This window comes from Phalacrocorax carbo, chromosome 4, assembly GCF_963921805.1.
Source record: "Phalacrocorax carbo chromosome 4, bPhaCar2.1, whole genome shotgun sequence".
Taxonomy (NCBI): Eukaryota; Metazoa; Chordata; class Aves; order Suliformes; family Phalacrocoracidae; genus Phalacrocorax; species Phalacrocorax carbo.
In genome coordinates, this window is record NC_087516.1 from 70035759 (window position 1) to 70062999 (window position 27241).

General features: G+C 40.3%; 1 protein-coding gene across 1 annotated transcript in view; it reads right to left on the reverse strand.

Moving 5' to 3' along the window:
• ARHGAP24 (Rho GTPase activating protein 24) overlaps positions 1-27241 on the reverse strand; it is a 224414-nt gene that overhangs the window by 169035 nt on the left and 28138 nt on the right. The window contains exon 2 of the mRNA XM_064450382.1: positions 16539-16738. Coding sequence (XP_064306452.1) covers positions 16539-16718 — 180 coding nt within the window. The 5' untranslated portion in view covers positions 16719-16738. The remainder of the gene's footprint in view (positions 1-16538; positions 16739-27241) is intronic.

Consider the following 27241-nt stretch of genomic DNA (forward strand, 5'->3'; position numbering starts at 1 on the left):
GTTACCACCCGTTACACCAGTCCTACTTTTTTTTCCCCTACAGTGCTGCAAAAGAACTAGATACAATGATACCCAATGCTACAACAGTCATTAAAGGGATACGAGGCTCAAGAAGTCTACAGTGAAGTATAGCTGGGATACGTGAAAGAAAACAAACCTTGCAGTAACAGAGGAAATGGTGCTAACTGAATGACCTACTTTTAAAATCCACTCAACACTGTCAGCTAGATTGTGCACATTTTTCACCCTGACAAGAACAAGCGTGAGATGCATATATGAGGTCTGCATGTGTGTACCTGTCCAAAATTCTCACTACTTATTCTTTCCCTTTGCTTTTATGCAAATCAGAAAGGCCAAAGCCAAAACCCTCCCTCTTGTCTGCCTGGTCCCCAGAACCTCTGTTCTAAAATTATTTCTCATCTTTTTTTACCAACCTCTACATGTAAAATGGCTTGTCCCAGAAATTTTGGTTTTCTTAGAAAAAGCTAATAGAAAAACATTGGATTTATTTGGAAAGTAATGTGAACCAGGAGCTTCAAAGCATCGTGCGGGATCACTTCTACTTCAGAGAGGAAGTCAAAAGACTCATCTCCAACACACTTCCATGAAAGTACTATCTTCAGCATTTTCCATCCTGACAGTCTTTACCATGTAAACTCTTCTCTTAGAGAAGCACAGGTTCTTGCCTCCTCCCCAGCTCAACTCCACTACTGCCCAAAATCCAGCCAGACCCACAGCCAGTCTGAGCTCAGCAACGCCTCCTGAAACCTTCCTTCCCCCTCTCCTCCACATAGTGCCCTGAAGAGGGCAGGTGATAATGGCATTCCCTGCTCCTGGTGACACTGCTACTATTTGAGAGATATGCACCAGCACTATCATAGGAAAAATTTACGTGGGCTTTCTGAAATTGCACACAGATAATTGTATCCATTCATAAATCTCTTCCTGAAATGAGTTAGGCAGAGCAAATGCTACCTTACTGCAACATCACCTTTTGGGTCACATGGGAGAGTCTTCTCCCAGTACTTGCAGACTTCTCTTTCTCTCCCCTTCTAACCCTGACCATTGCATCTCTCAAAGCAGACGATCACAGTTTTCCTCTCCAGAGGGACTCTCTACCACCTCACTCCTGCTGGGCACACACTGGCCAAATTGCCAGCTGTCTGTGTAAGCAGTTGATAGAGAAATCTGTCATTCAACCTTCTTGCTGACTACACATGCATTAATGAACTCCACAATGTGCAGCAATTTTTTTCTGGATAGTATCTATTATTCCCAGCCACCCTACATAAAAAGCCCTTATGCTCTTCCTGAACATTTTGCAACACACTGGGGACCTGCTGGACACAGTTCACAGAAAAATGGGGGTGAGGGTGGGGTGGCCTTTAGCTGGTTTCATTCTTCAGCAGCCATTTGTCCCATTGCTGGCGTTACCACCGATTTGAGAGAAGTATATGTATCGTTCTAACATCTCAGAAATGCCTTGGCGTTTTGATGTCTGGTTTGTTTAACATTATTATTCTATTGTCATACATTAATTTAAAAGTGTCTACAAACTGAGACTTAGAGAGCATTCTGTAAAAAAGCCCCTTTGTCCCTGTATCATCCACAGAGCATACCTTCATGAGCTGCCTAAGGTTTTAAAAACAATAGTGGCTGAAGTCTTTTATGAGAAAGCACTACAAGCCAAATACTGAAACTAATGTCATTTGCAGATGCACACTGTGGCTCACAAGCTGAGCCAAGCAAAATAATGCAAGCAAATAATTATCCTCTGAAGCAAACTGATAGAATGTGCAGAATGGTGGTTAACAGACTAATGAAAGTCTTACCACCTCTTTAGGTCTGCAAGTCCAGCTCTTCCTCCCCACACCTGCTGTGAAACCCTGGTCTTGTTCTCTAGCCTCTCATTTAACATACTCTTCCCTCAGTCTCAGGTTACATTCTTTGAGCCTACACAGCACAGCTAAATTTTCTCATACAGGCTCCTTTGACCACTTCACCCTCCCTCCCAAGGTCATGCTTACATTTGTGTCCAAACTCCTATAGCACTACATTCAAGCCCCTCATCTGAAAAAAACTGCACAGCTCTGCATGCATGTATTTAACCTCTCTCCGAAATTCCACTTGCTTGCACCCTATCAACGCTGCCAGCTCAAATACAGTCTGCAAGCTGCAAATGTCAAGTGAACTAGTTCACATTTGAGCTACTAGATCCACAAAGCACTTTCTCACTGGGATCCCAGTATTGGGCTGCATCCACCTCCTCTTGTCTTTCCACCTGTACTCCCATTCTAGCAGCAAAGAGATGGTGGGACAGGGGTGATAGAAATCCATCAGTGTCCTGCAGATGGTCTCAGTCCTGACACATGGATGCTGCTAGAGGAAGCCAAGTGTGAACAGTACTTAAGGGCCTTTCACCCTTGCTTATCTCCTACTTCCCCAGCTCTGCTCCTCTCCCAAAGCAGAGTGCAATGGGACAGGGAGGGAGACAAGCAGGAGCACACTGTGGACATTTACAATGGAGAAAACAATATAAATTAAAACCAAACAAAAGAATGGACACTTTCTGGCAGAATTCAATCCAGTTAAGTACACAACCTTGCTCTTCTCTTCAATGGCAATACTTTCTTTTGGATAACAGCGTAACCCGTAAGCTTTTGAAGGAATACCTGCTTAGGTACACAGGTGAACTCAAGCCTTTTGAAGTAAGAGAAGAGAGTCTGGAAAGCATCCTGCATTTCTAGAGTCCTGTAGCATACTGGACACATACAACTGTTGATTACTGCACTGGATGCAAGTCATATGGCTTCCGTTACAGAGAACATCACACAACTGAATTACCATCCTTTTGAGAGCTGTACTAAATGTCTGATACTTAAATATACTCAGGAAGGAAAGTATTTGAGAAATATTGGTATATTTGGGGAAAATATTGTTTTTGTAAATACAGTACATATGCATCATTCAACTAATGAAACCCTTTTAACTTCTGAAACCTAGTGTCTTAACAGCAGTACCAGTACTGCTGGCTTTGTAACAGAGACCCCATGTTACCCAGAAATCTGCAGAGGCAGCAAATTGAGCAGGACCCCTGGAAATGGAAAAGGCATTGAGATACACATCTGTAGTACAGATTCCATACGCAACACTGCTTGAGTTAGGACAAAACTGCTCCAATGATTCAAAGAACAACAACTCACATATACAGCTACTCTGAATATTACATTGGTATTTTCAGCAGGGCAGAAAGAACCGTGAGAAGTCCCAATGCTGTCATCTTCTGGGATACCAAGAAAAGCAGCAACCATTTAACCTAGCAGACCTTCCTTCTGTTTAATTAAACATTTCATTAGAAATACTACTGTACTTATGTATGAGATATATGAGTCATCATATCAAAAAAGTGCAAGAATACAGCTGTGTTGTAAATAAAAGCCAGGAATGGGTATCTTAGTTTTAATCTGTTTTCATCATGTCAGCTTAACAGCTTAATTAGCTTTACCCACAATGTTAAATACTCTTCAGATTTAGACATTAAATCAGCCTTTTGTGCATTTGGAGCAGAAGATGTGTTTTCTTCACTCAGTTAATTGGATACTTCTTTCCAGTGTAGCAAAGGGACACCAAAATAATCACCGTGTTTACTAGACTAGCTATTACACTAAAGAGGTTAAAACATGCTATTATGCACATCTGTTTGTTTTTAAAATTGAATGTAATCTGTTTATTGCAACCACAAACACATCCACAGACCTTGTAAGAAATATCACCTAAAACCAAGGGTCATAATGCACTGGTCCTAAAATCCTGCTTTCACACTTGAGTAAAGGCTGGGTTTTCATGCTGCAAAGTCAGAAGTGCCTTGGAAAATGTAAAGCTCCTGCTTGCAGAGGAAAAAGAAGGACTAGGCCTTCTCTTTCCAGTGAAAACCGCTCCACAGCCTACAAGAGCCAGTGATAGCACTGATGTTTGCTAGACGTAGACTTTTTATTGGAAAAAGTGCTTGTTATTTTAAGGAAAAAAGCTCACCATTTTTTCTCTAGCATCTCCTCAACATAAGATATGTGAATCCTTGTCAGCAACTGAGAACAGCTTGATTAGTCATACAATGGTAGATTCTGCCTTCACCTTGGTACAAACCAGAAGGTAGAAACTTATTTTATGCATTTCTTCTTATTGTCACATTATAAACTACTGAAGATTTATTTTTCTCTGTACCCTCCAGTTAACCCATTCAAAAATGAGGCAACTGACCAGAAAATTGAAAGCCAAAAACTTCAGTACATCAAAAAGGCTGATATAGAGGCTCTGTATGTTTTATTTTTCAGCTGTAACTCATACTTCTTTTTCCCATATAGTGTTGGTTATTTAAATGACATTATATAAACACAGAAAGAAAGTGAAGAAACACATCTGGAATAACAACCAAACCCAGGAAGCAAAAGGAAAAAGATCTGTTGATCTGAAGTAAGTTAAATGCAACATGTATGTTTTACAGCCTAGACTGTGAATGAAATCTAACATTGGACTTTTTTCCAGACTAACCTGTGAATTCTTATACCAAACAATATACCTTCAGGAGTCCACTGTTACACATATCTTGCTAAGCCTGACCCCCATGTAGCTTTTCACTCCTGGCAAGATACGCCGGGACAGAAGAGTTTTGATACTGTATGGAATTTAACACACCATTTAAAGGAAATTAAGCAGGTTTGAAGCTCACGAGACCGATCTGGCATTCTTGAGAGGCACAAAGAAGGTTACAGCACAGTGAATTTCATGTTGTTACACATCCTTTTCTTTCCTGACACCACTGTATGTCTCATCCAAGCTCTACTCATGGCCAGTCTCTCTGCTCTTAAACATATATGTAAGGAATCGTGAAAACAGATTGCTCTCACTCTGGCTTTTTTCTTTATCGTTTTCAGAGAAGTGCTAACAGGAGTTCTAACTAATACCAATCGTGCTAGCATTTCTCATGAGGTGTTTTCTCAAAAAGTTCCTCTAGGCAATCTTTCCCCTGTTGAAAAGGGATTATTTCTGTAACACATAAAAGTTGGTTTACATAGCACATCATTTGTCTCACTTACAGGAAACTATATCATTATGATGGATTTAAGAGTAGGCACATGAAGATGTAATACTGCATTCAACAAAAGATATCAAGAAAACCTGTGAAGCTCACTCCCAGATACTTCATGGATAGTGATTACATATTAGAAATGAATGGTTTTATAATAAAGTGTACTGAGCAACAACTTCATTTGCTGAAAAAAATCAGGAGAAACACAACATATAAATAACTCGCTACATATACTTTCAGCTTGCAAAAGCTAAACAGAGTTTCAGTAATTGCTGGTACACAATGGGATAAGTATCACTTTTAAGCCCAGGGAGGAAATCTGGCACCTTAACACTATGCAGTATGTGGCAAATGGTAACTTTAGTAAGGATGACAGAAGTTTTTAACAATATTCTTTCTCCTCACAAATACTAAACCTCTTCTTCAGATATGGAGCATTATTTATTGCTCTTCAAGTGAGGAAAAGGCAAAGAAGGAAGAGGAAAAAACCTGAAAGTGTGTGTCATTCTCACTGGGCTCCAAAACATCTAAATACTTCCATGTTTTTTTCAAGCTGCTCACTTTTTTTTTTCCATCCTGCTAGAGTGTTTTTGCTTTTTAAAATGCATTTTTAGGATACTAAAGCTCTGATTAAACAACAAAAAAAAATTAGTTAGTCCTCGCCAAAGACCAAGTGGGCAGCCTGAAGGATGGCCTCTCTGCTCCTCACAGCATAAAGACAGAAACACACTGATTACTCTAATAGATATAGGACCATGGCATGCAGGCTTTTCATTGCTCCCCATCCTTCACATATCTAGCACATGTCATTCCTCCAAAGTAAAGGAGACCTGCCATTTTGCCTTTGCTTACAGGAAGAAAAGAAAACAAGTTTGAAGCAACAGACGTTATGGAAACACAGAGGGAAAAGGGGCAGATGAATAGGCCTAAAACAGAGCTGAAACCTTTGGATTAAGTGAGGAAATTCTACATTGCTGAGCCATCATAGAAGATGACTCTTGTGAGTTCTCCACTGTATTCTGGCACATGCACACTTTGTGGCTTACTAAAGCATCAGCTTACTACTTAAATCACAGCCTGGTGTCTGTTTTCTATCACCTGCATGACTAGATCATTACACTAATGCTCAGTTCATGACAACAGGCTTCCAAAACACATGCCTGTGTCTATGAAAGCCCTTAGTACTCTTCAATTGCTTGTGGTCATTATTCAAGAGTTAAAAGCATTTGCTTTTTCTTGGAGATGCTGCAATTACTCACTCAGAGCAGCAGCTCTTTGTGGGTAGCTACATAGGCTTTTAATGGGGTTTATTCTGTAGCCCAAGCAGTAACAGAGAAACCTTTTGTTTGTTAGCTCAACTTTTGTACTGCAAGCCTGCTGAAAAGGATGTCCCTCCAGCATTAGAAGTTAATTTAGCTGCTTCTGTTACCATTCAACCCTTGGCCTCTGTTCTGAGGCTGCCAACACAAATACCACCTGTGATGGCCATTTTCATAAACTTGTTCCGTACAAAGGAATTTGAAACGTCTGGCTTAGCTTGTCAGGGAACACGTGGCAACCCGAAGGCTGTAATAACCAAGACACTGAGGGAGGGCTTTTTCCCCAGTCTATGTTACATACCATGTATTTACCATTTCACTGCGTTTGAACTTGCATAGGATTCAGGTAATTTTTCATGTGATCAGCCAAAGCTCCCATGGAAAAGCATATATGCAGCTCAGCTGAATGAAGCTGAAATCAGCGGACTTGTATAAATGCTGCTAAAAATGTTTGCTAAAACTGGTCCTCAGTTACTACAGCAACAACATTAAGTAAGTCCCTTAGCAATATGCAAGGAAATAAGCAAGCACACCTAGGATTTCTTTAAATAGTGATGTTATCTATAGCCTACACAAGATACAGCACCAGTTGAACTTTTTCACATCTCAAGCATTCTCTTAATAGCATACACTAAACTAGAAGCTACCTGCAGCAGCTCCAGGTTATGATTTAATCAAACGTCACTGATTTTGATCAGTCAGGCTCCAAAACACATCATCTGTATCTTTTCATTATCTCATATGTTTGCCCTTAGACAAAACAAACTTATTACATAGCCTCTGCTGCCCAAATTAATGGAGTGCAAAAATAAACTTTACTTTTATAATGGTTAAGGCTCCATATATGCTTGGAAGAGAGAGCATTAAATTTACTTAAAGATGTGTTTGGAGATTGATTTCCACAGAATTTCACCTTATGCCCCCACAGGTGCTGTGTAGTGGTATTCACATTAGTTGCTTTACTCTACTGGTACAACAGTAATTAAGCAAAGAAAGCTAAAGAGAAACATCTAGAGCAGATCATTGCTGCCCGACTGAATATGAGAAAAGGCACTCTGCCCTGCAGTTGATAATACAAAACCACTGCATGATTAGGAATTTTGATCAGCAGTCTTTCAGGCAAGGTGGTAGTAAGACGACAGTCAATGACAACCATCACAACATAACATCAGGTATATTTTTTTAACCAGTAGCAGCCTGACACTGTCCTTACTCCTCTCCACACAACTTCATTAACCTGTTAAATATACAGTCATTAGCATCCACCAGAAATGCACTTTTCATCTGTCAGGCAACAGAGAAAAGCCTGCCCCAAACCCTGTCAATTGGCACAAGGCAGAAATGGAGAGGAAAGAAGTGATGGAAAGATGGTGCAAGCATAAAAAGAAATGCAAGACTCAACACAGTTACAGACTGGGCAGCTGCACCACCATGGAAAAGCAGTTTTGTACCATGTAGTGGCTTCTTATATCTGGAAGTATTGCTCATCCATGAAACGCAGTGAAGTGTGATATGGGTTTAACTTTACTTAAGAGTTAGCAAGCTATTACAAACAAGCTAGTTACCTGGTCCCACAAAGCCAAAGGTGGGGGCAGTTCTCTCAACATTCGGACTAAGCAGATGCACTGGCCACCAAGAACTGAAATTATGATGTCTGCTAGTTTGCATCTTATTAGAGCACCCATATTTTCCAATCTATCAGCAGCTGTTAGCTGAGTCTAATTATACACACAGTTTATACAACACATGGTAGCATACTTGAGAGCTTTAGCTCTGAATGCACACATAGGCATGAAGCAATTTTGCTTTGTTCTATTATAAAAATATTTACTAAAACTCATTTCCCAGGTGGGATTGACTGAAGACACAGAAGTCTGGAAACATGTATTTGTTGTTCCCAAATAGCTTTGGAAGAGGACCTGGGGCTGCACTGCCCACCATATAAACAGGCAGACTCAGGTGGGATCATCTTTTCTTTACTATCCTGACTTTCTGAGTTTGGTTATAACAACAAAAAGCCCCAGCGGAATACACAAATCGGAACACCATGAATCCCACCTACAAAACTGTCTCAACTCAGGTATTTTGAACTTCAGTCACTGGACTGGTTTTCTGAAGCCTAAAAGGAGATAGACAACGTTCTCAGATTTGCACAGCATCTAGGCCCACTGTTTGGTTGTTGGTTGGTTGGGGTTTTTTTGGGGGGGTGGGGTGGGGTGGGCAGGTGGGTGTCAAAATGCTTCAAAGAGGCTGATTGTGGAAAATACTTACAAACTTTTAGTTTGAGTTTAAACTGAAGATCTACTCAGGCAGATAGTGGAACTGCTGGGGGCATGGGGAGTAGGAAGCTAACTTTTTCTGTTATTTTCCAAGTCCTCAGATGGGATGGAGACACTGAACCATGCCAGAGAGCAACAACCGTAAAGCTGGCCCTTTATAAATGCTATAGATACTTGGAGAGGAGGGGGGCAGTTATGTCACCAGCCAATGTATCTGGAGGCAAAGGAAAGACCCAGTGGAAGCTGGAGTCAGACATGGTTCTGAAGGGACAAAACAGCAGCAATGCAAGAAGGACAAAGACTGCACCTGAGAGGTGTTTTGAAAATTCACTTACTTTCAGGGAGAATGAAAATCTACAAGTCCTCAGGAATGCAGTATGCAGATTTAAATTAATCAGTACAATAGCAGGATACTAGTTTGTAGCTGTTACCCGTAGAGTCACAATGACACAACTGCTACGTGCAAAGCTAAGAGAGACATTGAATACTCCTTGCGTTGCACTGAAACTTAAAAAACATCTTCGTGGGGGAACTGAATTTCCAAAAGCATAAACTGGGGCAAAACACTGACTAAGAATTGCCTGATTTTGGCACAGAATCCATAACCTTGCATGGTGTTTAGTGACATTCCTGTAATTAGCATGGCAGTTAATGCTGGAGGAGAAACCCTTTTTCTTCCTGTGAAAATTTTTAAGACTCCTACTGGGCCAAGACCAAGGCCTCCAAAGTTTTTCAAAGGAACAAAACAAAGAACAATTACTGAATATTCAAGTTCACATTTTTGGTCTGTAAGAAGCAGAGAAGGGGATTAAAGTTGGAATTTGATCACCTCCAAGTTGAGCACCTATGTGACTGACCTTGTGGCTATTTGTCTCAGGATGAGGACAGAAATTCAGTCCTGAGAATTTGAGAAACCTTTCCCAAGCAACAGAATAATAGCATGAGAAACACTCTGGTTTCAAATAAACTTAGCCTTATCACACTAATCTCTTTTGTACAAAATTCCCATGGGTATCTACTGACCAAAGTGTATTACACCTTAATAGCACTGACATAAGTAATTGCAGTAAAAAAAAAGTGTCTCTATGAATAAATTGCTGAAACCTGCAGCAATAAAAGACCTAAAAATTTACAAAGGCACACAGGTATTAGAAATAGCAGAACTTTCTACTGCATATAAAAGTTAAGACCTATCCTTCAATAACCACCCTTGTATTCCAGAAATTTCACTGCTTGAGTTGCAAAAGCCTGCTTTTATTCATATACTTGGGGAGACATTCCCTGAAAACCCATAAAAAAGGCCCAAAGCCGTTTTGGGGCTTTCACTTCACTTTTTGCACTGAACAGCCACCACTGTAGCAGGTCACTATGAGAGAAAGATCAGGCTTTAGATTGCTTTGCCTGTTGGCATGCCAGGTAATATCTTTTTGTGCCCCACATGGAAAAAAAGCATGAGATTCTGCTACTCACATCAGACAGGAAACAACTCTTCTTGCCTCACCTGAAATTCAATCAGTGATAGAGTTAAGTTAATTTTCAGTTTAAAACTCGAGAGACCTTATGTGCAGTGGATGGAGGTCAAGAATGATCAGAAAGGAAAAAAATGCACTTGTCATAAATAGAAAGGTATGTTACACAGAGGCTTCTCTTCCTTCAACTACGTTTTTCAAGAAACTGAAAATATCATTACACCAGGAACACATCGCTAACCCAAAATCCGTTTCTAGTTTGCACGACGCGTTCAAAACTGCAATGAGCAGTACCTTACTTTAGTGAGCTTATGCAAAGGCAAAAGCCATGAAGGGAAAGAAAATAAAGGAGATCACACTCCAGACTTTTGAATGACAAGACAGCAAAAACCCACCAGGCCACGACTGCGCCAAGCTCAGTGCAAGCCAACTGCTCTGCTGCAACCCACAGTGCAAGTTTACCCAACAACAAGCGCTCCACAAGCAGAAATTATTAGGGTGCGTACAGTCAGTCACAAGGAGGCTCTATTCAGATGTCTGAAAAATGGGGCCACTATTTCTTGTCTACTTCATATTTTTTTAGACAAAGCTCAGCAAGACCAGCTGGAAACCTTTTTATCAGGACTGCTCCAGAGCATGTTACTGTCTCAGGAAGTCACTGGCAGCTGACTGCCTTTGCAGAACACCATGTCATTTGACTTTTTAAAACCTTTGCTTAAGGTGTGTTGGACATCCTTCCATTCCACTGCATTCAACATTAACTGTTTAAGATGTGCTTTGTGATGGATTTTTTGTGGAGGCTTTATATTTGTTTTTTAAGTTCCATATTCACCACCCTCAAAAAATGTATCCAGTAGCCAATAATAGAAAGCCTTTCTGGTAAATCCTGTCATCACGGAGAAACATCACTATTGATCTCAAGAAAATGCTATATAATTACATCCAGCATATTAAGTTTCCAGTGAAATTCCTGAGAAGCATGCTTTCTCTATCAACCCCCCACATATCTTGTGACACCTGCGTAATTGTATTTGATTAATTTCTGTCTTACAGTTTGCAGTAGGTTTTAAGTAACTCAGTATTTTAAAGCACTGCCCCTACACAGGTGAGGGTTCACCCAGTAGCACATGTCCATCCCAAGACTGTTTCTGTGTCCTAGACTAATAGGAAGTGTTTTGCTTAGAAATTTAAAAAAAAAAAATAATCAGTGGTCTGGTCCTTGGTGTTTTCACATCAAGTCCCTGAATTTGAAAGGTGGAGTTCTGAGCAAGACCCAACAAAGCCAAGTGTGCAGACATTTGGTGCTTTATATCCTCCCCTACACAAGACCACAAGAACTGCTCTTCGAATTCAAAGCAATATCTACTGAGAAGCTGTTTTGCTTGCTACGCTGCTCTTCAGTAAGTACAGTAAATACAAAAAAGCTGGTTCTTGTGGCTTTCCAAAGGCAAGGACCAGAGTGAATGATACTCTCATCGCCCTTACTGAAAATCCTCTAGGCAACAACGACAGATTGCTATTTCTTGTGATGCAGTTCTAAAGTGCACGTACAATTAGATTTTTACCCTCCACCCAGAAATGTTATCCATTCCCTTTTAAATTGTAAAAAAGCATGATGTTCAATCTTTAATCATATTCAATACTAATACTGAAAGACTTCCCCTACTGACAGGCTAAGTTTCAACTTATTTAACTGTTATATCAATTTCTATTTAACGCATTCATTAAAAGCCTTACTGTAATTAAAAAATGCAACTGAAATTTGTTATGTTTCCTATTAATGCCATTAAATGGATTTTATGTCAATGAAATTTTTATACAAATTTAATTAAATGGGAAGCACATATTTTGCTGGAAAGCAATACTTCAAAATATATTCTTTTTGTACCTCAGAGACAGTCTTTCCCTTACAGACAAACGGTGACCTGTACTTAAGATTCCAGCTGCCACTTACTCAGTTTCAGTCAAAGACGAATTCACATTCCACGTTTAAGATTCACACCTTAGCATTCAAATCTGCTGTCCCTTCCCAGGGTTCATCTAAGAACCTATGAGTCACTGAATACTGTTTAGCATTACTTACGCCAAACAGTTCAGAGCTTAACAAGATCTAGAGGATAAAAAATGCATGTGAAAATGTTCAGAATGGGATATAAAATGAAGTAGGAGATCATCGTCTGCTTTCAGGCATATACTAACAAGGATTTCTTGAAGGTTAGTTCATAGTCCTTTAAGATCTCTCTACTGTACACACCTCAAATTCAAGTCCATAAACCAAGTTGAATGGCAATGACATTAAATATGTGCCTAAGCCTATAACACTGTCTTGACTGGATGAACTTGCCCATTCTTGTTCTTTTACAACCTCATATCAGTGATGCTTCATCAGTACAGGTTACCTAGATGTCCTAGTTTCAGCTGGGGTAGGGTTAAGTTGCTTCGTAGTGGCTAGTGTGGGACTATGTTCTGGATTTTTGCTGGAGGCAGTGGTGATAATGTGGAGATCTTTTGGTTGTTGCTAAGTAGCACTTACACCAGCCAAGGACTTTTTCAGCTCCCTGTGCTCTGCCAGGTGCACAAGAAGCTGGGAGGGGACACAGCCAGGACAGCTGACCCAAACTGACCAGCAGGATATTCCATACCATATGATGTCATGCTCAGTATATAAAGCTGGGGAAGAAGAAGGAGGAAGGGGGGACGTTTGGAGTAATGCTGTTTGTCTTCCCAAGTAACCGTTACGCGTGATGGAGCCCTGCTTTCCTGGGGATGGCTGAACACCTGCCTGCCCATGGGAAGCAGTGAATAAATTCCTTGTTTTGCTTTGCTTCTGCGCACAGCTTTTGCTTTACCTGTTAAATTGTCTTTATCTCAAACCATGAGTTGCCTCACTTTCACTTTTCCGATTCTCTCCCCCATCCCACCAGGGGGGAGTGAGTGAGCGGCTGCATGGTGCTTGGTTGCTGACTGGGGCTAAACCACGACACTAGATTTGCACCCATGAACTCAATTCCCCAGTAACACCAGGAGAGTGTAGCAGCAAAGCTGCAACAAGGAGAAGATGCTTGGAAGCTCCCTCCTGCTGCTCACAAAACCACAGAAAAAGCATGCTGTCTCACTGAGAAGGCACTGACTTCCTCTTTCCTTCTTAAGTTAAGACCAGGCCAGCCCAGACACAGCTGGAGAAGCTAACCATAGGCCGAGAAGAAAGCAAGAAATAAATTTTCATCATAGGCTACATTTAAACAATAACTGTATTGTGAAATGGGGAATGCTAAATGCCGATTTCTTTCAGCTGCCCGCATTTCAAGCTTGGATAGCTGACTTTCAGATCTAGCATAATACTAGCTTTCTAAAGCACAGAGGGCTGTCATGAGTAAGGTGACTTACCAAGACAGTAAAAAGAATTAACAAGGCAAAATCCAGTATCACTTCCAAGAAGTAAAAATCACACAGAATTATCAGAAATCAGATTTTATTTCTTCACATGGCTTGCTCACTTGTTAGGTTTTTTGTCTTCTAGAATTAACTAGATTATTGCTATCCATACCTGCATCTTCAGTAAAGAGAAAATGCTGTTTTCATCAGATCCCCAGAGACATTTCAAGGATATCAGAGCAAAAAATAGGTGCTATTCTTACTGATAAAATATTACAAGGGAAAGATTCTTGTGTTTGATGATGATAAAGAAACAATAACAATTCCCTGGCCTTAACTCTAAGACTAACAGCTGTGCACTGCTTTCTCCTCTTGTCCTTCACTAGCTCTGTGTGCCTGTAGGCATCTGACACAGTTTGGCAGAGACATTTTCCCACACTCACACTGATAGTTAATGACTTTTAAATTTAATAGTCTGACACCAAGGAGATGTACACACATTGACTAAAGTGTATGTGATAGCCACCTATATTACTAGCAGGAAATGTGTCAGGAATTCCAAAGCATTTACTTATGCTTTAGACACAAGATGTTATTTCTTTTCTTTACTCCTGTTATACACAGTCACTTGTAGAATGAAGTCTGACAGTTAATATTTTTCTGAAATTCAATTCCATTCACATCTCCATCGCTTTCAAAAAATGCAAACATCATGGCGTAATTTCTGGTACAGACTGGACAGAACCCAAATGTTAGGCAGACCGGTGCTCAGGACACCTGCTGAATTCACACCAGAAACTGGATTCTGCTTTTCTCTAATCTGCATTAAGGCTATGAACATAAACTCACTGGCCTGTCTTGTCTTCTCCTGCTATAGTTCTTCCACCTTCTATAAATATATATACACAAGGTGTCAAATAGAGCATTCCCCAGGACAAGTAATCACCACTCTCTGCCTCCTTTCAAACACAACCTATCAGTAAACAAAATAAAGACCACAATCTGATTTGGAAAAGGACCTCATAACCTGTATTCCATTATATTATTGTCTAAAAGAATTACTGTACAATTGTACATTGTACAGATTGTACAAACCAGTAGTGAATAAACGGGTCTTTATCCTAAATACAGACCCCATACTACATGGCTAATATAACAATATACCAAAATACTGCTTGCCATTTCCTAATGATATTCCTATGCACTGAAAATTCATTGTATCAGTGGAGTTCTTTGCTTTAGCTCTCCACAGTAAGAACAACAGGATTCCCAGCAGGTCAAGGTGGTTTTCTTGTCAAAGCTCATGCAACAAACCCTTCAATGTAATTAAATGGGAAAAAATCACATTTCTGTACATAGCATTGAACCTGGGACATATTTCAGGAACTGATATTTGTGCAGTTTGCTTCAAAAACATTCCAAATCTACACCAAGGTGAGCTATTGACTTATCGTAATTTGGACAGGTCCATTCATTTTCCAAACCTATTGGCATATTTTAAGTTACACTTCTGTTGGCACTTCTCCCCACTGCCCTTTGTCTCTCCGGGTGTCTTTATGAACTTATTTGAGACTTAAATGGAAAACCCAAACAAACTTTTATTTTATCAACTGCTACCTAACCTATCAAAGGTATCAGAAGATCAGAATCACCACCTCCATTTCACATCAGGGAAGCAGCAAAGTCAATAGGATCTTCTGAAGTCATCCCACAGGTCAGTGGCAGACAGACAAGATGATAATTTGGCCTCCATAGTGCTCCATGCAATACAGCATTGTTTCACCTCTCAAAATGCAATGAAGTCCTTGCATGCAAACATACCTGGCAGGTGTCAAGTGGTAGGAAGCGGAGTTGTATACTGGAAACCCAGGCTCTGACCCATAAATATTTTTATTTTGATGTCTGCTTTTTACACTCTTGATTAACAAAATATATATAGTGAAAGCTACATTTGATTTCCCAGAAATATTGGCTATTTCATATTCAAAGTATCCACACTAATTTGTAAATGTGTGGTGTGTTATTTTATTAACCTATACTATCTGAGATAATTTTAAGGGCAAACAGCTGCCAAGGCTGTGATATTGGTACTTAGAAATTAACTCATACAAGAACCTTTTTTGGGAATGACTACCTCAAGACTGAACAGTTTTCTCAACAGGTGCCCCATAATGCAAGCTGTAAAGCTTGACAGTGTCATGATCTGTTCCATACAGGAAGCTGGATTAGATGGGCTTTACATCTCTTAGTAGGCTTATAAAATACAAGTGCGATTACATTTTAATATCTGCACAGAGGAAACTCACAGATGTCAGAGATTTTTCTGAAGTCACAAGCATCTAAGAAATTATTAACACATAGAATTATCATACTCCTATAGGTGCTAGCACAAGTTCTCTCTTAATTTATTATCTTAGAGGCTCAGGCCTGCCCTGACCTGAAAGGCAGCATTATTTAATCTATTCTTATGGCACTCTAGAGATAGGCAACCCTAAAGCTTGCTGGTGAAAAAGCTAAATAAATAAGAAAATAGATTAGGAGCAGTAAATCACCGCAACAGAACAGACAGCAGTCTGTTCCACATTACAGATGGCAATGTATTCAGGCTACAATCTCACAGGATTTCCAATTTGGGAAGAAACAAAGCAGGGATACTCCACATTTTAAACAGTAGAAAAATAAACAGTACCTTTTCAAATACAGCTTATTCATCTGCCTCAATCAAGACTGACATTTGCTACTTGAACTTCATGTACACTTCACCCCCTTTAAAATGCTGCAATGAGAAAACCTGACCTGGAAAAGGAAACTTTAGAAACAAGTCTGACAAGGAAACCACGCTAACTGCCAAGGCCTGACTCAGTTTTGTATTCACTGTAATCAATGTCCCAAGTTGTACTGAGTCAGTGAGAAAGACTGAGAGGTTTGGTTTTTTAAAAAGCAGAGAATTCTGCTTGCGTTAACTTATTTTCCTCCCTCACTTCCCATCCTATCTCCTCCTTTCACTTACCAAGGGCTTGGTTTCGTCTTCGTCTTTGAAATAGTAAAGCTGGTCACCCTTGAGAACAAACCAGCGTGTGTGCCAGGTCTTGACAAATCCTCCTTGCTTCCGCAGCCACCCACACTTAACAGCACTGTGCCGCCCTTGTCTCAGCGGGGGAGTCTCTGCAGAGCCATTGTGTTCTTCCATACTGGGTCTGGACAACTCTCCTGTTGAGAAAACAAGAGGAAAAGGTAAAATAATTAGATTATTATCCAGGCAGTAACTTGTTCCTTTCAACACAGCTGGAAAAGAAACACACTCCAACTACAAAGGTAGGCTAGAAAAGCATTTACCATCTGCCTGTTTATTTTCATACTAGCACTCCATCAGCTGAGAGAATATTATCTGCCTATGAAAGACAATAATAATAATAATAATAATAATAATAAACTTAGTAGTTAAAAAGCAGGCAAGAGGCAAAAGATTTGTTCAGGTACAGTGTAGGCTATTTTAAACAGCACTGAAGAAGACATCAGCTGTTTCCTGAGGTGAGTTAAAGGTAGTAACAAGGAATGAATTTACAGTATGCCTTCAGACTAAGGGCAGCAGTATGCTTCTAACTAGTGGAACTCCCCATTTAATATTGCCTGCAGGCTTGGGGCTTTAAGGGAATATTAAAGAAATCTCTGCTTCTCTGGGGCTTAATATACCCCACCAGACAAGCAGGGTGTTTTTTTTTGTTTTGTTTTTTGTTTTTTTTACTGAAGTCCATTTAACAGAATGGTGACAGTAAATACAAGAATAGCTTCATATCTCCTCATACAGACAATCCCCTGACTGAAGTGGGTGTGTGTCCAGCCACACTTATTAATTACAGATATTTTGCAAATCACACAGAATTTTGGAATGTCAACTCAAGGCATGGGAAGTGTGTCAAAATCAGAGCTGGTGTGGAGTTTAACTTGACAAAGTTTCATGTGGCCTTTCAGCCTTGTTAAAACTATACGTTTTAACTATCTCTGGACAGCCACGAATCTTCCTGATGGATTTTGTTATACACAATCATACCAGTCATGTGCTTAACTTTCATGGTCAAAAGGCTCTTCCAGATCCCTCATTATGTCTAGACCTCAACAAACTTGGGATTTTGTGTTGCAAGTTCTGATATTTTCAGTTGAAATACAAATCAGAGACCTCTATGTGCCAAATAGCGCATACCTAAACAGAATAAAATATGACTATAACCACAAACACAGCAGTATGCAAAATTAACAGTGAAATTTCACTGTCTGTAAGTGTTTGAAGAACAACATATTTTTTTTCTGACTAGACTACCACTGGCAGCCTTTCTTGCCTAGTCAGGAACTTCCACAGCTGTTAGGGCCTGGGAAAACTGGCTTCATAAGTAATGTATTTATTGTTTCTAAACATCAGGGTGGGAAAACAGCAAAACATTCTAGACATTGTAGGCAGGAGGCATCTATGAATAAGAATATCTAGACCAAATCTTCCTCTTCTGACTTTGGCAAAGATGATTAGTGAGTCCAAGTCCAGCAATCCTGCTCCCGCCCCCTATACAGCAACAATAACGTTATTGAACATAGTAAGACATCAGCATTGCAAAGATACGTGCTCAGCTTCCAAGGCAGATTAGAAATGGAAACACACATTCATTTGGTAGAGGAGGCCATCCCTCTGACAATTAATACAAGTACTTTGTTTGGATAGTGTTACATCATTATAAACTAAATTATAATATAATCAAGCAAGAAGATGTAACTAGATCAATAGATTCCAGTCAGGAGTGTTTTTCAGCCCATTTTTCCTTTGGCTCCTTTCTTCCTACCATTCACACTTATCCTCCTTTGGAAGAACTTCTCCAGCTGCCATCTCTGCTGTGCGTTTACAACTTTTGCTTTTAATACCCACACACAGTCTGTTGTCACAACCCTGCTTTACACTGGATCCTGGAATCTGATCTCCATCATTAAAACTCTTAACTGACGTGTGCCACTGAGGTTAATGGGCCTCAACACAAGCACAGATGTTTCATTGCAAATACACACTGCAGGACTTACTTCTCTATTCTCTAAAGGACTCAAATTACCCGGTATTCTTCTCAGAAAAAGGAAAAGAAAATCCTTCTCCTGCCTCTTTAGGGTTCACCGAGAGTCACCCAGAACACTTGTACTGTTACATTTACTTAAGCAAAGTGTCCCTGCAAAACATATAAACATGTCTGGCTCTCAGCAGAGCTGACAAAGACTTTTTTTGTGCTTAGGGTTACAATAACATCCTAACAAGAATAAACCAGCTGATAAACCCTCAGACCACACTGACAGAAGGCTTCTGTGAGGATTTTGTACCATCAGAGTACACACTCTGAAAACTGCAGCTCTAGGGCTGCAGAGTATATTAGATGTTGCAGTGAGTTTCTGAACTTGAACCTTGCCTCCTTCCAATCTGGAGCGGCAAATGGAGATTCAACTACCATAGGAAAATTAATAGCTTCCTTTCTCATTCCCTTGTTCATAAATGTCTACACACATGTCAAGGTGGTCTGGGCTTTTGTAATGTTTTTCATTCACTTTGCAGTGTAATAATTAACTATGAATGCAACAAAGCAGTGGTAAATCAGCCGCTGAAACCCTTACACCTTTATCTCTTGATGCCCAAGCTCTCTCACTTGTTACCTTTAGCTCTTCAGGAGGAGGAAGACAGGTTAAGTAAAATTAGTTGCAATAAGCAATGATCGGATAATCTCCAAGAACCAACTTCAGCCATACGCAGCAGACTTTATTAAACTGACTTGTACCCTACCTCTGCTTATCACTGTGTGTGGTAAAAACATGCCAGGAATGAGGACAGAGTTATCTGTGCTATTCAAGATCACTATTTCCAAAAGGAAATGCACCTAACTCATAACTGGCATTTTTTGAATACAAGCAGAAATCACTTGGATGCTGCTGGTCTGTGGCTGGGCCAAAGTAGGTGCCAAGAAGCAGCCCTCCAACACACATACTTAGAAAGCAAATTAGCAAATATTTTAAGGAGAGCATTGTAAACGTCAGGTAAGTAATTACAACTGAAAAAAGTAAGGAACAAAATCATTACCCATAGGTCACCCCTGCTCCTTGCTTCAAAGCCACAGAAAATCACAGTGCTCAGCTTCAGCCTGATGATATAGCAGTCCTCAGAGTGCTGAGATACAGAATAAATCCTTCTATAGCAGAAATAAACCTGATCAGTTTACCTCTGCTGCTCGGGCCAGCCTCAAAGCAGGAACAACGAAGTTTAAACACAGTAATTATAATTATGTGTATCGCTGCAGTGTTAGGGACACCAGGTCCCTATTATACTTGGACCACAAACAAGAATCTGAGCACCGAAGTGAAAAGCAATTAACTACTTGGATGAAAGGCTATTTTAAATTTCGTTCCACAAAGTCACATTTCACTGGTGTCAACACCAGTGACCAAACTAAGTATTTGGATTTTAGCTAGCCAGGGAAAATTTTAATTGTTCTACATCTCTTTGTCTGGTAAAATTTGTATCTTAAACTATTTCTGCAATACTAAAACAAATGAAGCATAGGAGAGCTGATATTCTACTGCTCCCAAGTCCTCACAGGTAAGATCTCCTTTAAAGCAGCAGTATATCTTTGGACACTTTCTATACAACACAGTTGTATTATTGATTTAATTCTCTTCAGAAGTTAAAATTTCAGCCACCTATCTTGGTTTTGTTAGGAGAAATTGTATTTAGTCATGAGATTAAGTTTATTTGTTGTTTTCCATCCCTCCTTGCCTTTCAGAATCTGCCTACTGCAAACCAGACTCAGAATCAGGAATTCCAGCAGCTGGCTCACTTTCACTAGTTGTTTTTACAGCTGTTTCAACACCAAGATCATAAAAATAAACTGCAGAAATATCAGGGTGCTGGCACTGATGCACAGAACAGTGAGGTGCAAACAGTTTGTAAATAACACATGACAAAGTGTGGAATTACATCAACATACTCCAAGTCCTCTCGCCCTGATGACACAAGGCAGAAAGCAATGCATTTTCAAGCACTAAATTAGCATATTCCTCAAACCCATCTTCTGAACGGGAAACAGAACTTGTACTTGCTGCCAGTGTCAACTCTACTGACTTGGCCAACCTCCAGTTTAGGTAATGACCAGGACTGAACAAATGCTACAAGGTCTATTTGTCTGGGGCTGGCTGTGGGCTAACTCTCCTGGGCTTGTCTGGACATCAGGAGCACAAAGTAAACAAAATGAAAAATGTTCCCTGACATACTGGCTCTGCATCAACATCTCCTGGTCCATGGAGCCCATCACCATCTACCACTGCTGGCCTCAATCCAACCTTTTTCTGCTCCCAAAAAGGGTATCTGCCTCTCTCACTAGTCCATCTAGAAGGCAAATAACTGCACTTATGTTCTCCTTGCCAATGTGGAAGGGCTGTGCTGGTGCCGCGCATAGAAAGCAGGTAAGTGTTTCTCCCCAGCTACCCCTCGCTTCATACCTGAAATATGGAATTGGGCAGCTCCCTCAGATCCCAGCACTTTGCCAGGAAATAGTCAGAGAAAGTCATTAAAGCAAAGCAAATCCAGTTACAATGAATAGTCACAGGATTGCACCAAGATGACCTATTTGGCAAAAAACCCTGATGGTTTGCAGTATGTTTTTATTTTCACTGAAATTTCTCATGGCCAAGATGGCACATTTCAAGCATGCAGAACATCATCAGCATTCACTTCCAGCAACCCTTCTTCATCTTTGCCATTGCTCAGATGCTATTATCAGGTCCTTTGCAGCCCAGAGTCAGCCTGGCACAAAATGGACAAAGATGAGAAGCCATCAAATCACCTGCCCCAGAACCATACTCCTCCAGCCTGTTGCAAGGTCTAATCCCCTTGCTCTCCCAAAAGGGCAAGCAACACAACACTGCATGGAGATGACTTTTCCATGTCAGACACATTAACAGATATCCAGCACAAGGCTGCAATTTTGCAGCAACAAGTGACTTGGTCATTGATGAACATATCTGCGAAATACACACACACAGATATACGCATTCAAAATTCATAAAAATCTTTGTGAAACAATGGTTCTATATAAAATTAGAATACTTCAATACATGTATCACTAACATGAAGACCTATAACTCACTTTCCAAGGGATGTCTAATTTTGGGTTCCTTCCTACCTATTTCCCATGAGCTATATAGTATAAGTGCCTATGTTTAAGGTTATCAGTATCTTTCAAGTACAGAGTGCTGCCTCTGACCAGTGAGTTTCCTTTTGATTTTTCTTGATTTAGTCTGGCTGAGTAAAAACTTCGTAAAACCACTTAGTATGTGAAAACATTGTCTGCATTTATCTTACTCATAATATGTCTCAAGACACCTGAATCTCTGCTACAACACAGGCATTCATTTGCAAGGAACTGCTGCAGGAAGAAAAAGACTGGCCTATTTCTCACCATCAGGGTGCTTCAAATCAGTTGCTTCTCATCTGTTGTGTCAACATAATATTGTCCATGGTAGGAAAAAACATGTCAAAGAGGTTAAAAAATACTTTAAAAGAGAGTTGACTTTCTGCTAGTGCTTAGCAACCATATTTACAAGATGCACATCGCAAGGAGCATGTCTCAAGTTCTGTCACTGCAAGGACAGATTTTAAAGCATTGCTGTCTTGTTCTTTTTCAAAAGTTGCAGCAGTGCACTTGCCAGTAGCTTTCCTCCAAAAGCTTTTAGAACAGACATTGTACTTTTATCCAGAAGGTTTTCTGAGACATCTGAGAAACCTTTTGTACTACTGGCAGTTAACACTCCTAACCACAGATACATCTGGCTGTTCTGCATTCCCCACTCTCACTTTTTCCTATCAGGGACAGCCTGAAGATATTTTGCTTGAAAGAATTTCCAAGGCCTAAATAATTACTACTGAGGCAATAAAAAATTGTGACAGGTGTTATCAGCAGTCAGATTGTAGAAAGCCTAATCCAATTCCCAGTGAAACTAAGGGAAATACTTCCATTACTTTTCAATGCATTTAGGGATCAGTTCCAAAACCGAGACCCATTAATTTTGCCAGAAAATTGGAGTCTTGGTCAAATACAACTCCTTAGTACATGATTTGCATTTCCATGCCAGAACCGTCCTACAATTATTCCTACACTAGCCAAACTTTTACAAGCCTACTGTTTGCTTACAGGAATTCAAGCACAGCTATAAATAGCCCAAATAAAATGGGACTAGAGAATTTATAAAGAACATAAAGTATTCAACTTCTTGTGAATTACAATGGAAATTAGTTAACAATTTCTGTCAGGCACCTTTGAAAAGGTCAGCTTTTGTGTGTGCATATTTATCTCGTGTGACTAGTTGTTGTATACATTTGTATTCACTAGTTGTGTATAGTTGCAACTAGTGCTAGTATACATGTGTACAGTCCAAACCCTAGAGATGAGGTCTGGACACTAGTTCACTTCCCCTCACCATAATCCCACAGTACCAGATACGTTGTGCCGGTATGAATCTTCCCATCATCTAGGGTCACTGATGGGCAACAGGAATCATGTAATGGACTACTCGCTCAACAAACTTCTGCCCTATTATATTCAGGGCAGCACTCAGCCCAAGCTGGTGGACAGGAAGCAGAAGTGTGCCAGACACTTTGCAATTGCTCTTGACATAGTAATGATCAATAGTCCTCCGTATTTTGTGTGGCCTTTGGTATAAAACGCTGGCAGATGGGTGTACTGCAGAGTCAGAACCTTTTGCCTCCCCTATGTGCCTTCTGCACAAAATGGAGTCAGCACCAAATGGAGCTCAGAGTTAGCCCTAAATACATAATTTCTCTACTTGCTAGAATTTATTTCTTCCCCATATAGCAACAAAATCATATTGGCTTCCCTGGTAGAGATAGCTGGTAAAAAAGTATTTCAAAATGCCCCCCATATCTGTCAGCTGCTGCTATGTAAAGAAAAGCAACTGCAGCAGTTCTGTGACTACAGCATCATGCTGTCAGATCAGTACTCTGGGTAATGCTCATAGGTTAACTTTTGCTGCCTTTGTCATTAGGTCCTATTCTGTTTAAATCCATACAGCAACATTCAGACAAACCCTTTCCTGTCGTTGCACTACTGTTGTGGCAGCAGGAGACAAAATGAAATTGCTCAGCTAAGATCACTTTGTCCATTGCAGAATCTCTTCTGACACCTAGAAATGACACTTTGCTCTCTCCATCACTTCCTAATCCCACTGCCTTTTCTGGGTGGAGTTGGACTCCACCCGTAGAAGACTTGTGTAACTGAGAGCCATTTACATACAATCTGTCTGGCTATCTTTTCTCAAGTACAGGTATACCATGCCTGATTTAGCAGTGATTACAAAATGTCACACCACAAAAAAGGGTTTTGAAGGCTTAAGGAGCAATTTACAAGGATAGCACTGTCTCTGTTATGCTTCTGCATGTTACTTATTAGGCACGTATGTCCTCAGCTTTTTCCTCACATGGTAGCATGCAGTTGCAAGACAAGGTTGCTGCTACCAATGTGACTGGAAAAGTGAAGGTGTGATTAGAATGGAGTGATCCCTTGTCTCAGGTTTCTGTGCAGGATTCCACTTCAGGTGTCTTATTCTGTAAAACTGGCAATGCTAGAGAAAAATTGCATGCAGCAGAAAATCAGCTGTAACTATCTGGAGAAGCATACAAAACTCCAGCCAAGTTGGAAGAGAACCTCTGGTAACTGAAGGGTCAAGTGATGCAAGACAGACAAAGAAATGCAGAACAGATGGCAAGTCTCACAAGCTGAAATACTGAGCAGTGAAAAGGTCAGGGAGCAAGTCAAAAGCAGCATCTGGAACAGCAAAACGATAAACCTCCCAGGTGTCTCTCCCAACCAGTGGGTTAGACTGCCTCTGAATATCTGACACTGAGAAACCTCAAACCCTGTTTACAGCTTCATACTTTACATGGAGAAAGTAAGGGCAGCTTAAAAGTAACTTAATTCCCACATGTGAGTGGAGAATACTTCAACACTTGCTGGCTTCACTTACAAAAGAGTTGATTAAGAGTTGTGTCCAAGCATGATCTCGACAGATGATCTCTCAAAGTATAAAAATAATCTCTAGCACTGCTCTTTGTTCTCAAAGACTGATGGCAAAAGGCATTTGAGTATGAATGTCAGCAGCTCTCTGTCAGTGAATCACTGAGAATGGAACGAGGCTGCATGCTCTTTTAGGAAATCCAACACAGCAGGACTTTTCATGTTGTCCTATTCACAGCAGTTCAGGCCTTCCACATTCCTTGTAAAATTGACCAAGAGAATTAAGATGTTACAAGTTACATTCACTAAGTATGCTGACAGGCGGGAAAAATACATTCTAGTTTGTCTACAGCAGCAAAAGCTTCCTGCCAAACCTGCTGCAATTCTTCTAAATTGAAGCAGCATATGGGTTCTGCAAAAAGGGTTTGTGGTTGCTGAAGAGTGGGAGGAAGGAAGAGGAACATTTGCTGCCTGCACCACACTTCAACTTAATCTCTTGCTCAGAGCAAATACAGCTCCAGCAAAGTCCTAACTCTGGCAACAAGAGGCTAGCACAGCAAGCACTGGCTGGTGACATCTCTCCTGATACACAGATGTTCAGAGCAGGAGGAACCTTATCTTTGGGTGCCTCCATAGAAGCCACAGTGGAAACAAGGGAAGATTCAACCCACCCCATAATTACCTTTTAAGACTTACATTAGTTCACATTTAATAAACAGAAGTCTGTGGACTTATTTTTAACATATTTACTATTAACATTTCATGCAAAATTACTTCCTTCTGCTTTGTTAAGTACAATGTAATGTGTTTCCTTTTCAGTTCAAAGAAGTTCAAGTAACAGCAGCATTTGGGGTGCTGCTGAGAGATCCTCTGAAGTAGACATCTCACACATGGAAATGTGTTCCTCAGAAGGACCTCAGCATCACTGAACTGTGTGCTTGAGAGCATCCCATCCCAGTGTCTCAGAGGAACTGACAGAATTACAGCACCTGCCTGCACTGAAATTCATAATTACCACGTCCATTTCTCACCCGCTCTGGAGGTGCATGAACAGTGCAGCACCTGGGGGCAACTGTAATGGCATATGTGTTCATTTTACACATGTACTGTACACATCCAAACAAGCGTATCGACAGTAAACAGGTAGGCACGTACTGTACACAGGAAGTGAGCACCCACCCAGCTTCAGAGAGTGTCTTGGCACCATCCCAACTGAGATAAATACAGGCAAGCCAGAACCATGCTCAAACTTGGCATACTCAAGGGTGCATTCACTTCCATTCCTACTAAACTCAGCACCAGAGCCAAGATTTGTGTCATCTCTGCATGCCAACCCCAGCAGGATTGCTAAACTTAAAATAGACCTACTTTTAAACAGAAATCAGTAGAGTTTTAATGCTGTTCAGAAATGTTTTATATAAATGGTAATTGCCTCTGTCACTTAAAAACATTAACCATACTGACATAAATTTCCATGTTAGAACACTGCAGACAATATAGTAAAACTTTTTAAAAGCAGATGTGTGTTTTTCCATGGAAAAAGCCAACTCAAAATAAGCACCATTACTTTGTAGTTGACAGTTCCATCTTCTGCCCAGGAAAAGCATTAATTCATACTTATGGAATTAACAGTTCTCTTTTTTAAAACCAAGTTTGCGTCAGAAAAACAGAGTCAGCAATCCTTCCTATATATTTCAGAAAGCAGTAGTGAGCATGTTATGCCATCTAAATTGTTTTAGTAAATGAAAAATTATGCTATACTACACTAATAAAGCCTTTGTGTCCCTGCCCTTTCCAGTAAAGCTCTAAGCGAATACGGCCCCCAAATTCCTAAGCCAGCACCAAGACTTCTTGACTCTGAAATTAATCCTTATGGATGAACAGTATAAATTCATGCGATCCTTACCCTTTAAAAGGCCAATCTGTGCATGGATGGTAATGCCTACTTTTCCAGCTTGTACTGAAGAAGCCATTAAAGACAAAGATGCAACACTCTACTGTATTGCACCCACAGTCTTCAGGCTCTGTTACTGTAACCCACAGTTAAAAGGTGAACACACCTTCTTTCAAAGCTTTCTGTGTTCATGCATGTCTTTCTGGTCATTACAAAAAATGCACTAGAAATCTGCAGAACATAAAGAGTAACTGCATGCTGCCAGAGTGGGTAGTCTTCCTCCTCACACTTGTCTGCTATGTGAATTGAGTGAGAAGCAAAAATAAAATCAAGAGCACTTTAGCAAGTAACTGGTTATTTTTGGCGCCCCGAAAGCTAGCTAAAAGCATGTAAACATATTTTTCTGGCATTGTTCCACCAAAAAAACCCAAAACCCCCAGAAAATACCCTGAAAACCAAAGTAAGTAATTCACCTAGTAAATTATTCAGAAATAGGAGACATGCACATGTTACTTACCTACACAAAACTAAAGGTAAACATTTCTTGTTTTGTTTACTTAAAGCACCAGCTAGTAGCAAGGCAACATCAGGCACTCTCCAGATTTTAAGTAGGCTACAGAGAGACAAAGTTGCATAAACTAGGGCTAACAGGTCAGAGAAACAGCTGCAAAAGCAGAAGAGAAACAATCATAGAATCATTTAGGTTGGAAAAGACCTTTAGGATTATCAAGTCCAACCATCAGCCCAACACCCCCACGCCTCCTAAACCATGCGTCC